At 38.1% G+C, this 15511-nt stretch overlaps 1 protein-coding gene across 4 annotated transcripts in view; it reads right to left on the bottom strand.

Moving 5' to 3' along the window:
- The window catches only part of DNAJC13 (DnaJ heat shock protein family (Hsp40) member C13), a 134050-nt gene that overhangs the window by 4576 nt on the left and 113963 nt on the right, over positions 1-15511 (bottom strand). For all 4 annotated transcript variants that reach the window (XM_084989673.1, XM_021069457.2, XM_003132418.6 and 1 more), the window contains 9 exons: positions 14073-14147; positions 13733-13845; positions 9849-10018; positions 9641-9683; positions 9101-9274; positions 7072-7251; positions 6617-6757; positions 4605-4748; positions 2350-2449 (listed from right to left, as the gene is read on the bottom strand). In XM_084989673.1, the coding sequence (XP_084845799.1) occupies positions 2350-2449; positions 4605-4748; positions 6617-6757; positions 7072-7251; positions 9101-9274; positions 9641-9683; positions 9849-10018; positions 13733-13845; positions 14073-14147 (1140 nt within the window). The remainder of the gene's footprint in view (positions 1-2349; positions 2450-4604; positions 4749-6616; positions 6758-7071; positions 7252-9100; positions 9275-9640; positions 9684-9848; positions 10019-13732; positions 13846-14072; positions 14148-15511) is intronic.

Here is a 15511-nt window from a genome sequence, read left to right as displayed (position 1 = left end):
TTTTCACTTCCTGTACTTCTTCTCCAGTTATTAAGGAGTCTGGGTGGGGCTGAGGACCAAAATGATTTCTAAAGGAAGTCTGGGTCTCTGAGGATAAATCCATCTGTCTTCTGTATTCTAACTACAGACCTTTTGACCCACAGCCTGTTAGTAAAAGTTAAGGATCATCTGTAGTCTTTTATTCCATCCAGTCAAGTTAATGAATGGGAAGTACACACAAGAAGAAAAAGAATTAGAAGTGGCCTTCCTGTAGGGATGGTTATAATATATATCTTCTCATTCCTCAAGGCCAAATTTTAAGTAAGTTTACTCTTAGGTAGACAAAATAAGGCACATTTTCCAATCATAACACTCTTACATACAAAGTAATGAATATAATGAATGCCACAAAAATGTGGTATGTGTAAACGTTTTGGAAAAAGACTCTAAAAAGGTAAAGCTTTTGATATTTCTATAAGAACACACTCCTAGAAGTTCCCTGGTGGTCTAGTGGTTAGAATTTGTTGCTTTCACCACTGTGGTCTGGGTTCGATCCTTGGTCTGGGAACTGAGATCCCACATCAAGCCACAACATGCCTTCGAACACACTCTTACTTAGAAGCTACTGCTTTACTCAAAATTTGAGAGATATGAAGGAGACTATGACCATATTCTAGGTATTTCTCTCCATCTAAATCATAGGGCAAGGGATGGGAAAGTGAGAAGGGAAACCTACGGAACTCTACTGTTTTTTTTTTTTGGTCTTTTGTCTTTTTAGGGCCGCACCCACAGCATATGGAGGTTCCCAGGCTAGAGGTCTAATCGGAGCTGCAGCTGCCAGCCTACATCACAGCCACAGCAACGCCAGATCCAAGCCACGTCTGCGACCTACACCACAGCTCACAGCAACACTGGATCCCCAACCCACTGAGCAAGGCCAGGGATCGAACCCACAAGCTCATGGTTCCTAGTCGGATTCGTTTCCACTGCACCACAATGGGAACTCCTGGAACTCTACTCTTCATGTACACACATGACTGTCAGCCACAGCACCACATGCTCATAAATTATAGGGCTCTGATGATAATATTAGGGAAGTCACAGGGGAAGAAAAAATAGTAATATCACAACAAAGTCTAAAATTAAAACCATGCAAAACTTTCACTGAAGTCCCTATTTTTGAATATACAAGATTTAGTTTTTGATTTTATAAACTTCTATACTAGCAATCAGAATTATTAAAATAATTACACTGGTAAGAGAAACACTGGGTAATAATTTTTTTCTCTCAATTAACCTACATCAACTCTGGTTAGAGGGGGATTGCAGGTTCAACTTTTTTTTCTTTTTTTCTTTTTTTTTTTTATGGCCACGCCTGTGGCGTATGGAAGTTCCTGGGCCAAGGGGTCAAATCAGAGCTGCAGCTGCTGGCCTACACCACAGCCATGGTAACACTGGATCCGAGCAGCATCTGTGACCTATATCTCAGCTTGTGGCAACACTGGACCTTTAACTCACCTAGCAATCAAACCTGCATCCTCACAGATGGCATGTTGGGTTCTTAACCTGCTGAGCCACAACTGGAACTCCTACATTTTTTAATATACTATAATTCCAGGCAGACAGCAAGAACCACCTCATATTCTTAAGGTTAATTTCAAGCCGAAAACTTAATGCCAAAGACTCTCTTTCATTTTCAGCATTTAGCAACAGAAGCTGTGACTATGTTTTTAAAAACAAACCAATATGAAAGTGAGTACTCCAAAATTACCATGCAACTAGTGTGTCAAATGGACAAATGTCCAGAGCTTCTTAAATATACTATCTTTTGATCTCTAGGCAGTAAAACATCCTTTCCTTTATGGTAAATCACATATTTCCTCCCATGAGAGGACAATCCCTAAATATTTAGTAAAACTACAGATTAATCACTGGAAACTTGGAAGAAAAAATATTTCCCACATGAGTATGCGTATTTGGAACTTCAACCTATGATTCTGACAGAAATGTAACAATACTATCATGTTTCTGATACTGGTATTTCTGAGTAGATATTTCTCTACTCTTTTTACATGCTGAAGATAAACACTTTAACACAGCTATGCTCCAAATATAACATATGACCATCAATTAAGGGTCAAAACTGAGCAGAGTCTGCCTTGCAATCAGCACACATTCGACACCACAGCAGTCTGCACGCTGTCCGGGCTAGAACCAGGGATTCACTGTCTGTCCACAGAACCTCCAAGACAGGTAGCCCGTAGCCTAGGACAACTTTCTAAATGCCATTTTTCAGTCCAGGCAGGTTAAAAGGAAGGTCCAAGTGGCTTCTGCCATCTGTCTTAGGGAAGAGAATTGGGTGTGGTTTACCTGTGAGGTATCCTGCTGTTTGTGACTCAGAAATAAACAAATCATGTTTCTGATCTTTGAAGGCACTCCAGACTGAAGAACGAGACAGGATTTCATTCACCTAGGGAAGTAAAGCAAACTCTTTGAACATAAACTAAGTGCTGAATGTTGTTAGATAAAATTAAAGAGAAAAAGCAAACTTCCAAGACAAAAGGAAGTCTTGGAAGCTGATGAAAGATCCAAAGACCCTTCATTCATCACTCTACATCAGACATATCTCATTAAGACAGGCCACAAAAGTCCTTCAGTCAGTCTTCCCTCTAAACTTGGACTCTGCTATTTGAACTTACAACTTATTGATGTGTATGTAATTTGGGCTGGAAGATGTTCTTGTTATAGTAAAATGGCTGACAGTGTGGTTTCGGAAACTTAAAGCACTCTTTCACACCATGGATGTGACCTGTTAAGAAGTCCACTAGGAGGGTTGTGATCAACACACTGGAGAAAATAAAACAGATTAACATAGAAAGCATCAGAGCATAACACGTAAAATGGGCAAAGTTGTTCTGTGATGTGTATATGTATAAATGAGTATAAATAAAGTGTGCAAATGAGTATAAATAAAGTGTGTAAATGTGTACTGGACTAAGAGGAAAGACATGTTTCTTTCTGTACACAGATAAAAAAAGTTTAGGAGAGTCCAACATAGAGGATACTTTTCACATATTAAAGTTTAGATCAAATATTTATTGAACACTTCTTATGTGGGTTGCACAGTGGACACAAAGATGAGAAAAACATTCTCAGTAGTGAGTATGAAAGCAGAGATATATGCAGGAACTGTTCAAGTCTAAGAGACTCTGCCCCATGTGATTAGCTGTTAACGTGGTAAAGTTCCTATTTTGATAACTATCATACTTCTTTCCCCCCCCTCAAGAGCATAAGGTGGGTGTCAGCATTGCTTTGCTGATTTTCATCAACAGGAATCCTGAGGCAGGTTGAGAGGAAGACAGCTGCTGGCACGTGGTACACAGTGGTGCCTTTGCTTACGTTCAGAACCCATAGGCAACTTTATATGACTGAAGCATGACATACTCTCTCTTTTCTTTACTATTACCTTAAATAGTTCAAATGATGATACTGCTAGAATGGACAATGGCATACAAAATGTTTCTTTAGTTGGAACATACAGTGGATTCACTAAGGGAAAGCTGCCAGTCAACTTAAACCTACAGAAGAACATTAGTAGGCAGAAACAGTCTAAACGTTTGTGAACAAATGATGGGTAAGCAAATTGTGACACATATATATACACACACGATGGAATATTACCCATCCTTAAAAAGGAATGAAGTGTTGAAACATGTTAAAACACTGATGAACCTCAAAAACATGCTAAGTTACAAAAGCCAGACACAAAAGGTCACATATCGTATGATTCCATTGATGTGAAATGTCCAGACGAGGTCAATTTATAGAAGACAGAGTGAACTGCCAGAAGCTGAGGGGAGGAAAAAATGGGGAATAATTGCTTAATTTGTACAGAAGTTGTTTAGAAATTGGATAAGGTGGTGGTTACACAATACAGTTAATGCCAAATAACAACTGGTATACTAAAAACCAATAACTTGTTTGATTTAAAGTGATTAATTTTATGTTATGTAAATTTCACTTCGAGTTAAAAGAGAGAGCATTAATACATAGGGCTACACAATAAAACTGAATGAAGACTCCTCAGAAGCAACATTAATAAAATCAATGAGGAAAATTACTGAACTGGTTTGAACTCAGCATATGCATGCTGCTGACACATTAATAGATATTTAAGTCACAACAAAAAGGAAACCAACAATTCCTAAATGTTAAGAAAGAAAGGAGATGAAACTAAAATGATGTTCTGTATCTTTTAAAATGGTATTATGGGATGGTTAATGAATGTGGTTATCACTATTCCATAAGAACTCTGAGAACTGGACGTTAATCTTAACCAGCACTAATGCTCAATATTCTTCTGTGCTGAAGAAATGTTCAACATGCTATCACTATCCAGAAAAAGAATCCTCCTGGGTGGCAATCTGAGTATATACGGTTTGTGTTTTATGAGGTAGCTATGCTAGTGCATCCCTGGTCTGGGGCTCTGCTCCAGTTAAGGTCAGGAACCACGTCTGTAAGTGGAACATGAGTTGTGGTGCATGGATCACCAATAGCCAAGACCTTTGGCTCTGAGAGTACCTTGTTATAATTGGCAGATCAAAGTTACCTCTGTGCAGACTCACCTGTTCTCCATGCTGCAGGCTTCGAGTCATTGCCTTGAGAGCTTTAACAATCTGAGCCTTTGTGGCTGCTGGGCTGTCCAGATTTTCAAGGCCAATGCCTTCAAGTAATTTTAAGAGGTATGGGACCAAATCTGCTTTCAGGGCCTAGAAAAGAATATTAAGTATATGTATGTCTACGTGTGTGTGTGTGTGTGTGTGCATATATACACATTTTGCATACACTTTAAGAAATGTAAGCCATCCACTGAAGAAATAATTTCACCCCAGGCCCGTACCTAGAAGAGGACACTCTGCTTTATTTTATTTTAATGCCACATGCAGATTTTTTGGCGGGAGAGGCAGTATTTAACGGTAACGACATTTTCATTTAATGAGGTTTTATTCTGTTTCATCAACTATTCTACATGCTACATACACTGATTATTTTACTTAGTCCTCCCAACACCAAATGATGTAGGCACAATTATCACCAATGGGAAAATCAGTGCATGGCGGGTAAAACGTGCTGATGGTCACAAAGTTGGGCAGTATTGGATCTGTATCTGGACCTGAGCTTTTAGCCAGTATACTGATCCGCCTCCTCTAATGACATATACTGATAGGCAACAGCATTTGAAGCATATTAGTATTTTTTTCACATCTTAAAACATCAACCTTGACATCCACCATACACTTTGTATCACTCACATAAAAGCTAAGTAATACTCTGGTGCCATGCAATTTTCACTGCCTGCTCTGAAATCCAAAGGGAAGAGGTGGAAGTAACTAACATTTAGTAAATGTACCTCTTTTTACAGATATTATTCTCATAACAACCCTGTGAGGAGTCGTAACTTTATTTTACAGATGAGGAATCTGAGCACTGCAGGGTTAAATACCATGCCTTAGGTCACAGAGCCATCAAGTGGTAGAACTAGCTCATGTTCTTTCCAATACAATAACCCTCTTGGCCAACTCTAAGTCTGAACCTCAGAGCATCCAATTTTCTCCTTGAAATGTACCCAGTACTCCTAACCTGCCTGAATGAGGAAGAGGGGTGGAAATAGGGGTGGGGGGCGGAGAAAAGATGAGAAAGGAAAAGAGGCTAGGAAACAGGAGGGCCAGATAATAAAGATGTAAGGCCTTGTACCCAGGCTAAGGAGGTCAGATGTCACTTTGTCATCTGGCAGTAAGGGGAAACAATGAGGGATTTGTAAGAGGAAGAATGGGTTATATTTAAAAGTTGTATTTTAGAAAGATCATTTTTGCAATGGCTTTTACATGTGTTGTATGTTCTTTGTTCCCTTGGTGTCTGCTACTTTACATTGGCACCCACCAAGTCTCCTTTTCATGAGGTCAGTACTTTCTTTGAAAAGGACTACAAAAACCTTGGCATGTTTCTTAAACATGACTTTAAAAACAAAGGAATGAACAAATAGAACGAATCTTTCCAAAAAGGATAAAGCAAATTTTATAAAGCAAGCTAGGGATAAAAGCTTAGTAAATAACCAAAATTTAAATTTCAAACATCAGGAGTTTCCATCATGTCTCAGTGCATAAGGAACCCAACTAGGATCCATGAGGATACAGGTTCAATCCCTGGCCTCGCTCAGTGGGTCTGGGATCCAGTGTTGCCATGAGCTGTAGCATAGGTCACAGACGTGGCTGTGATCTGATGTTGCTGTGGCTGTGGTATATGGGGGGCAGCTGTAGTTCCAATTGGACCCCTAGCCTGGGAACCTCCATATACCTCGGGTGCAGCCCTAAAAAGCAAAATAAATAAATAAATAAATAAAATAAAATAAATAAATAAATTTCATACATCACAAAATTACTCTGACACTGGCTGGCCCACCTTCTCGGTGTGCTCCTGTACATGTGTGTGTATAAAATATAAAAATATGTATGCACAAACTCACAAGTTATCTCTGTGCCAAATTGCTGAACCTAAGAGAAGTCAAAATCAGTGCTAAAGAAGTGAAAATCTGTTTGGTATGTTGCTTCTTAAAATAGAAATCTAGAAAGTCACTTACTTGTGCTACTAATTCATTCTGCTCCTTCTGAAACATTCGATTAATTGCTTCACAGGCTAGACCAACAGTATCTGGTCGCTTTTTCATTCCATTCATCAGTGGGCCAATGGTCTCCAAAGATGCCATGGCTCGAACACACAGCTAAGTGCCCCAAAGAGAAGGTTACTTGTAGACCAGCAATATTTTATACAACACAGCAAATACCACAATAACAAGATATATGAAAAACCCACATTCATTTTAATTTTAATAATGAACCAAGTCAAATTCAGTCTCCTTAATATGGTTAATACCATATCATTTAAACCAGTTTAAGAATCATTACAATACCACATGGCACATGTGGATTAAGGCAAATGGTAGAAAGGGGATTTGTACTGCAACGTACAATAGTCAGAAAGAGAGAGCACAGATAAATTCCAAAGCTATAAGCTACTAAATGGATTTATCAATACCTCATTTTCAGACAGGGCATGAATAACTCGAATGGCACTCTTAGGAATGGCGTTGTTCCTATGATTCATTGCCTGGATAACTTTGGGAAGATGGCCCAATGGTGGGACCTGATCAGCCAGCTGAGGCTGTGCATTGAAAAGACACACTGTTGCCATTGTCAAAGTTTCCAGAGTTTCTCCCTGGAGGGTGTAAAGACAAAAAAACTATAAAACACTCATAAAGTCCTAAACATCCTTGATAATGTTTGCTGTTCAAAACTAAGGACCCACGAATTTTAAGTGTTGGTACTTGAAAATTGATTCATAAATCCTAAAAGAACAGCAAATTTTCCCATCTCAATAAAAAGCATGGATTTAAAGGACTTCAAGAATGAAATACCTTAATCTAAGCAGACTTTCACTGGGCATTTCTATTTCACATCTCATTTCTATTGCAGAAAGAGATTTCTAATAAGAGACCATCTCTCAAAAAATATTACTAGAAATTATTAGATAATGTGATAGAAATGGCAGTACCAGAGAACATCAATAATTCAGAACTAATGAAATGTTTTCCCCACTTATATTAAAAATCCTACTAATTAACATGTCTGGGTTCCATAAACACTTTCTATAATGGATAATGGATTGCAAAGACTTCTAACTTATAGCATTATATGCAGACATACATATCCAGAACATAACATGTCTTGAATAAATATGGGAACTGGGATGCACAAAAAGAGAATGCGATATATAGTAAAATGTTACATGTTTTTCTAAGTTTCTACATTTTGAGGATTTCATTTTTTAAGCAAACCATGTATGCAGTAAAAATCCTAGTAAAGAAAAAATGTGACTACAGAAAGAGACCTATGCAAACATTTGGCATACTATCAATATATTTTTAAAAGCCTTACAAAGCTAATGACTTGACACATGCCAGACATTTATGCTAAGTAATCCACATCTATTAAAACTCATGAAAACCTCAGCTTTAGGGGCAGATACTGTTACCTTCTACAAGACAACTGAGGTGAGTCAGGAGGTACTACTCTAGGCCATAGAGCTAGCCAGTGGTGGAGCTGATACTGGGGTCCAGGATTACCTAATAATGCAACTTGGGGCTCTTAATCACCTGTTTAATTAATTCAACAGTCCACTTTCTTACCTACTCCTGCTTTCCTGTTAGCCTTTGGCTTTTTTTTTTTTTTTTTTTTTTTTTTTTTAGTCTTTTTAGGGCCATACCCATAGCATATGGAGGTAAGGCTAGGGGTTGATTGGCCAGCCCACACCAGAGTCACAGCAACGCCAGATCTAAGCGGTGTCTGCAACCTACAGCATAGCTCACCGCAACACCGGATTCTTAACCCACTGATTGAGGCCAGGGATCAAACCTGCATCCTCATGGATACTAGTCAGATTCGTTTCCACTGAGCCACAACGGGAACTTCGGCCTCTGGCTTTAAGCACAGGTACAGCGTTCACTTGTGTAGCCAAGACTCTTCTGCCAATTTCCTTAACTAGAGTCCCCTCTACTCCCTATAAAAGCTGAGTGAAGAACATGCCCTCCCAGGACACATTTTCATTTCAGTTTCTACAACTGAATACTTAGGTTTCTCCTTAAAACCATAAAATCACTGCAAATGGGATGACAAAAACCTTTCAGAGCATCTAAAACTGCTATAAATAGCAGTCTCTTGGGGAGTTTCCTGGTGGTCTAGTGGTTAGGACTCAGCACTTTCACCACTGCAGCCTGGTTTCAACCCCTGGCCTGGGAACTGAGATCCCAGATCAAGCTGCTGCATGCTAGGGCACCAAAAAAAAGAAAAAAAAAAAAGAAAGAAAAAAGAAAAAGAAAGGAAGAGAAATAGCAGCCTCTCAATAGAGACACCTCCAACTCTTAACAAAGAGCTTTACTTTTGATCAGGCATCTGTGAATTTAAGTGTGGCTGTTATATTCTTAATGCCTAGTCAATGAGAATGGCAGAAACACTATTGCTATATTTAGCAAACTATTTGAAATACTTGGCTGATGGCTGAAGCTTACATGAGGATTGTTCTTTTCCAGGAGCTCTGTTAATTTTTCAAGCAGTGCAATAAGAAATTCTCTAGGCTTTCTTAGAACCCAAGCTGGTTGTGCAATAAAGATTCTCAAGAAAACTCCTCCAACAGCAAGTTCACCCTCTGCTTCTCCAAATACCACAGCAAAATCTTCAGGCAACTTTAAATAGAGAAAGAGTAGTCAAGTCACTTAACAATCATCAGTTGTACATTAAGAAAGAAATGAAAACCCTATTAAAGAAATTACAAAATTAGCCAGTCCTTAAATACTTATTATTATAATCAAGTAAGATTTATTTTACGTTTGCCTTCTCTTGGTAATTCAGAAAAGGTCCTTTAATTAGTTACTTCAAAAGTGAGTATTCCTACTTTTATGCTTAAAACTTTATTTTCCAGGGGAAGACCTAAGTATCTTAATGACAAAGTATCTAAAAGGTTGGCATTAAACTCAGTGGGAATTTAAAAAACAATAACAAATTTACAGTAAAATGTAACGCTCCTTCCTTTGAATGAAAGTATATTTTACCTTCCAGTTTACATCAGGGTTGTCTCGCTGGTTTTTAAAGTGCCTTGGGAAAAAAAGGGAGAAGGATATCAAACTTTAGTCACAAGATACACTTTCATTAACCTTTGTAGAATAAGTCTGAAGAGAAGTGACAGACAACATGGAAAACGTGTGCCTGCCTGGTGATTCCACCCAAAGGCCCTAAGTTATTATACATGTCTTTACTTACTCGAGCATCATTTCTCTCACTGTTGTGGACACTTTATCTCTGGAGCTATCATTCCAAATTAACTCAGGATTTTCATGAGTTCCTTCAAAAATATGGACAGCAGCTTCAGGGTTGTCTCTCATGGCATCCATAAAAACACTTGGGAGAAATTTCATTAATGTAATTCGAACCTAGTGAGGAGGTTTGAGAGAGAGAAAAGACCTATTAGAAACATCTTGATATTTGGTTTGCTTTACACTTCTCTAAGAAATGTTGCTGTAATTTGTATTTATGGTTGATACAGGCAATAACTATCACCTAAAAGTTCCAGAGTGAGAGAACAGATAAACTTTGGTTTATGCAAAGATAATAGGACTCACTACAACCTGCTACTACTTACCTATCCAGTTTATTTCCTCTCTCTGCCTCAGATTTAAGAAACTAAGAAATTGAGGACCTCTGGCATGTGAAGTTCCCAGAGAACACCTTGCCAGATCCTGTCCTGCACATGCTACTGGCTCTTCTTAGAGGGCCCTCAATCCACTTCTCCTTCTGACCCTATCCCTTCAAAAATTTTTTTCTTTGTGTTCTACAAGTATTTTTTAGTGCATTCATTTTGCTATACTATTTTACATTATACTGTGTCTTTTTCCAAAAAGGATACAAAAAGCAGTTCCCGTTATGGCTCAGCAGTAACAAACCCAACTAGTATCCATGAGGACACGTGGGTTTGATCCCTGGCCTGCCCAGTGGGTTAAGGATCCAGTGCTGCCATGAGCTGTGGTATAGGTTGCAATTGCAGCTTGGATTTGGTGTTGCTGTGGCTGTGGTGTAGGCTAGCAGCTGCAGCTCTGACTCAACCCTTAGTCTGGGAACTTCCATATGCCGCAGTGCGGCCGTAAAATGACAAAAAGAAAAGCGGCTTAAAAAAATACACCCAACACAAACATACAAGTAAACCAAAAATTAGTGTGAGGCATAGGGACAAAGGGAAGATGAAGGTTAGGGAGATAAGTTTTTTCCCTCAGGTCTTCACATAGTATCTTCTCCTTTGTGACATTCAAGTCTGTGTTCAAATTTCATCTTATGGAAAACCTTCCCTGGCTGAGTCTGTCTTGCTATGTCTGTATTCTCAGCTCCTGGCATAAGCAGCTACTTGAAACCTTACCTGAATGAATGAGACTAATATGAAGTCAACGCCACAAAGGAAACATCAAAAAACTGTGTATAATTGCAAGCAATATACTACAAATTTAGCTCTAAACTTCCTAGCAACTGATGAAACTAAAGGGAACAATGTCAGTTACATGATAGAGAGCACCCACAAAATAGGACGCATGTCAGTTTTCCCGTCAAATGGATCTAAGACATAAATACAAGAGCTAAAACTATAAAACTCTCAGCAAAAAACAAAGAAATAGACCTTTGTAACCTGGGATTATTATGGCTTCTTAGATATCACCTCAAAAGCACAAACTACACTACCAACAACAACAAAGATAGATTGGACTTCATCAAAATTAAAAACTTTTGTACTTCAGAAGACACCATCACGACAGTGGAAAAACATCCACAGAATAGGGGAAAACATTTGCAAATCATATATATGGAAAGGGACTGGTATCCGGAATAAAAAACAACTATGACTCAATAGTAGAGACAAATAACCAAGTTAAAAAATGAGGTGGAGTTCCCATCGTGGCTCAGTGGTTAATGAATACGATTAGGAACCACGAGGTTGCAGATTCAATCCCTGGCCTCGCTCAGTGGGTTAAGGATCCAGTGTTGCTGTGAGCTGTGGTATAGGTCACAGACGTGGCTCGGATCTGGCGTTGCTGTGGCTCTGGTGCAGGCTGGCAGCTACAGCTCTGACTGGACCCCTAGCCCGGGAACCTCCATATGCCGAGGGTGTGGCCCTGAAAAAAGACAAAAAAAAAATGAAAAGATGTGAAAAAAATCTAAAGAGGATGTGCAAATGGCCAATAAGCACATGAAAAAATATTCAACATCATTAGGCACCGGGGAAATGCAAACTAAAACTCTGAGATGGTACTTCACTTACACTAGGATGACTATACTCAAATATATATATATAACAAGTGTTAGAGAAGATGTGGAGAAATCAGAATCCTCACATGTCGCTGGTGGGAATGTAAAATGGTACAGCCATTGCGGAAAACAGTCTGATAAGTCCTTGAAAAGTTAAAAATACTGTGACCGTAAGATCCATAAATTCTACTTTTAGAGACATAAAATACATATCCACACAAAAAAGTGTACACATGTGTTCATAGTAGCTTCATTCAGAATAGCCAAAAAGTAGATATACCCATGTGTCCATCAACTGATAACTGGAAAATAAAATGCGGCATATCTATATAATGGAATGTTATCTGGCAATAAAAGGAAGTATTCACATATACTACAATACGGATGGACCTTGAAAACATCATGCTAAGTGACACAAGCCAAAGAAGACCATATATGAAGAAGAAAAAAAAAAAAAAAGACCATATATGATTCCATTTACATGAAATACTCATAATAGGCTAATCTAAAGAGGGAAAGTAGTGGCCAGGTGCTGGGAGGAAGGGGAATGGGAAGTAACCCCGAAAGGGAATGGGTTTTTTTCCTGGGTTGATGAAAATGTTCTAAGATTGATTGTTGCTGCCCAAACCATTGGATTGTATACTTCATAAGTGTGGATTGCACAATATGTCAATTGTATCTCAATAAAGCTGTTACCAAAAAGGAAAAAGAGTTTACTGACCCCAGTTCTAGAATCTCTTGCTGCAAATCATTCCATTAAGGAGCTGATACTTGTATTTTTGCTATACAGAAAATTTAAGTGTAAATATATTCGACTTGGTAAAATTATCCCTCATGTATTTCAATGGTCAAAAAATTACTGAAGAACTCAAAATCAATTCCAGTATGTATTTATTTTCAAGATCTAAAATGTTATTTAAAACATGCAATATGAGACACTACAATTATATGCTACCCAACTCTAGCTTTAAGAAAGCTATTAAGTATCAATATTCATGACTTTATGGACCCTTTCCACAGGCATCCAAATGTAATCTCCCTTATCCCATCAACTGTGCTGATGACAGACTATTAATCATATACCCAAAGTAAAACTGTTTCGGGTCTGATGACAGATTCTCAGTATCTAAATTGGGATATCGGGCAAGAAAAAGCCAACTGAATCTAGCTTCTTTTACTGATGTAAAATCAGACTCTGGAAGTGGGGGCTCAGGAGCCTTTATCACCTATCTGGGCTGGGAGAGACAATGCCTCAGTGAGCATTACTTCATGTGGATTTAATAACAGAAGAGGGGGACTTTGATTACACCTGCGTCTGGATGCAATTCTATTTAGAAGTACTGCTCCAACCGGTTCTTGCTCTAAAACCTGGACTATGCTTCTGGAGATTCATTATCTCCAGATTCAGAATGAGAGAGCCCCCTGCAGAGAGGGGAAGCAGAGGTGCCGTTATGCTCATGTGCTGTATGTCCCTAACTAATACAGGTGGGAATGCACAAGGACACAGATCACCATCTCCTTCATGAGCTACTTCCACAGGTCAGTCCTCCAAGTGTGAACCTATTTTCTGTCATAGCTTAAATATACTTTTGTTCTTTTTTCAAGAAAGATGAATAGTTTTATCACTATAATTCGAACACTCTCTTAAGACTTCTTAATTCTAATGCATGCTTCCCTGACTATAATTTTTCTCTAACTCGTAATATATAGGAACAATTTCAGGTATGCTGATCTTCCAACTTTAAAATCAAGTCATTTCCTCACCATCTCAGAGCTTGGCAAACTTTATGAAATCAGTAATCAAATTAAAAGGGCTTTAACAATTAATTTCTTTCTATGAACTATTTCATGCTCACCTTTGGACCTATCAGCTTATCTGCAGTCATTTTAGCAAAAAGTTCCGCTGTCTGGGTTCGAACCTGTGGATGTGTTGAATTGCAGAACATATCTAGTAAATAAATCAAAGCTCCTGTGAAGGAAATAAAGAATTAGTGTTTATAGGCTAGATAAAAAATATGGCTGTTCTAATCAGTAAAATTCATTTTCAAACTTATTTAACTCAATGCAGTCTTTTTTTTTTTTAAACTGTAAGCCTTCCAAAACATTCTTCTAGTTTATTAGACTATGCAAGGCAACTCAGAATAAGCTCCATCATTATTTGAGCATAACTGGATGAGAAAGCACTCCATACATTACCTTTTGCCATTGCTTCTTTGATTATTTTTGTACTTGATGTCAAAGCATAAAGAGTTTCCAGAACAAGCTGACGACCTGTCAAGTAAAAGACATTTCAAGGAAGGAATGCATTATCACATTAGTTTACATTTATTGGGTATCAGTGCCAGCCAGGCACTGACTTGGTGTTCTACACAGGGTATCATACATCTTCACAATAACCAGCAAGACAGGTACTGTGGCCTTGTCATGAGTGAGGACGTTGAGGCCCATTTTGACCTGCCCATGGATTCACAGGTAGTGAGTGGTGTATTGGGTTTTTACAGAGGTCCGACTCAAAAGTCCACACTCATAACTACTATGCCACACTGTCTTCCTACCTAACTATTCACTGTGCAAACAAAACAGCTCACATCCTGACACCCTGAGGACACTGTTTCAAGTATCTAAGATTTTTATGTGGTGCTAGTATCTCAGAGAAATGACTAGGAAGTAGCAGCTGCAAGACACTGTTCCAATCTAAGACACAATAGCATCCTCTGGACACAGTCTATGTGTCATTTACCCCTTGTCACTGAAGTAGACTGGGCTACTGGACTTTACTTTTCTAAAGGCAAATGGCAACAGACATGTGACCAAAGGAGTAAAGATGTGGCAAAGAGGGTGGAGACTGAAAAGGATTAGGCTGAGACTAAAACAACAAGGCTGGTAGTCAGACTAAGTTAACAGGCAGAAGAACAAATACTTAAAAGGACTTATTTTTTTTTCCAAAAAGAAATAAGTCCACTTTTTTTAATACTGTACAAAAAAAGTATGAGTAGAAATGAAAGTAAATTAAATATTATCATATTTGTTTACACCACAATCTAGTTTTTCATACTAACTTTACTATTCAAATAACAGAATAGGTGGCAATTTAGGGATTGGGAAAGAGATAAAACCAAAAACACTTCTAAGCATGTTTATCCTATAACGTAGGATATAACATGTTTATCATGTTATATCCTACGTTATAACATGTTTATAACATGTTTATCCTATAACTGTGCTCAAAAACCAAAAACACTTCTAAGCATGTTTATCCTATAACGTAGGATATAACATGTTTATCATGTTATATCCTACGTTATAACATGTTTATAACATGTTTATCCTATAACTGTGCTCAAAAAACAGCTTCTCTTTTACTTCTTTGATGTGCAGGAATTAAGTTGTATATACAACTGAACCTGCTCAAAAAGCTGAGGCAGACTAGAAAATAATGGGTCCATATATGGGAGCACTGTCATACAGTTCAAAAGGAGATTTTTAAGAAAAGCAATAATACTTCATTGAAAATCCACCACTGTTCCAACCATAGTTTCAAAGGAAAACAAGTCTTTGGAGAAAATAGAGAAAGTTACTTTTTATCTATTTAATGTCTCTTAGCAAATAGCGAAAGATAGATTTAGTTTAAAATA

Source organism: Sus scrofa, chromosome 13, assembly GCF_054392235.1.
Source record: "Sus scrofa isolate SSC_HxYL_T2T_F1_AM1 chromosome 13, Sscrofa_HxYL_maternal_Yorkshire_Landrace_v2.0, whole genome shotgun sequence".
Classification (NCBI taxonomy): Eukaryota; Metazoa; Chordata; class Mammalia; order Artiodactyla; family Suidae; genus Sus; species Sus scrofa.
Note: the sequence above shows the minus strand (reverse complement) of the source record. Positions and strands in the feature narration are given on the sequence as shown.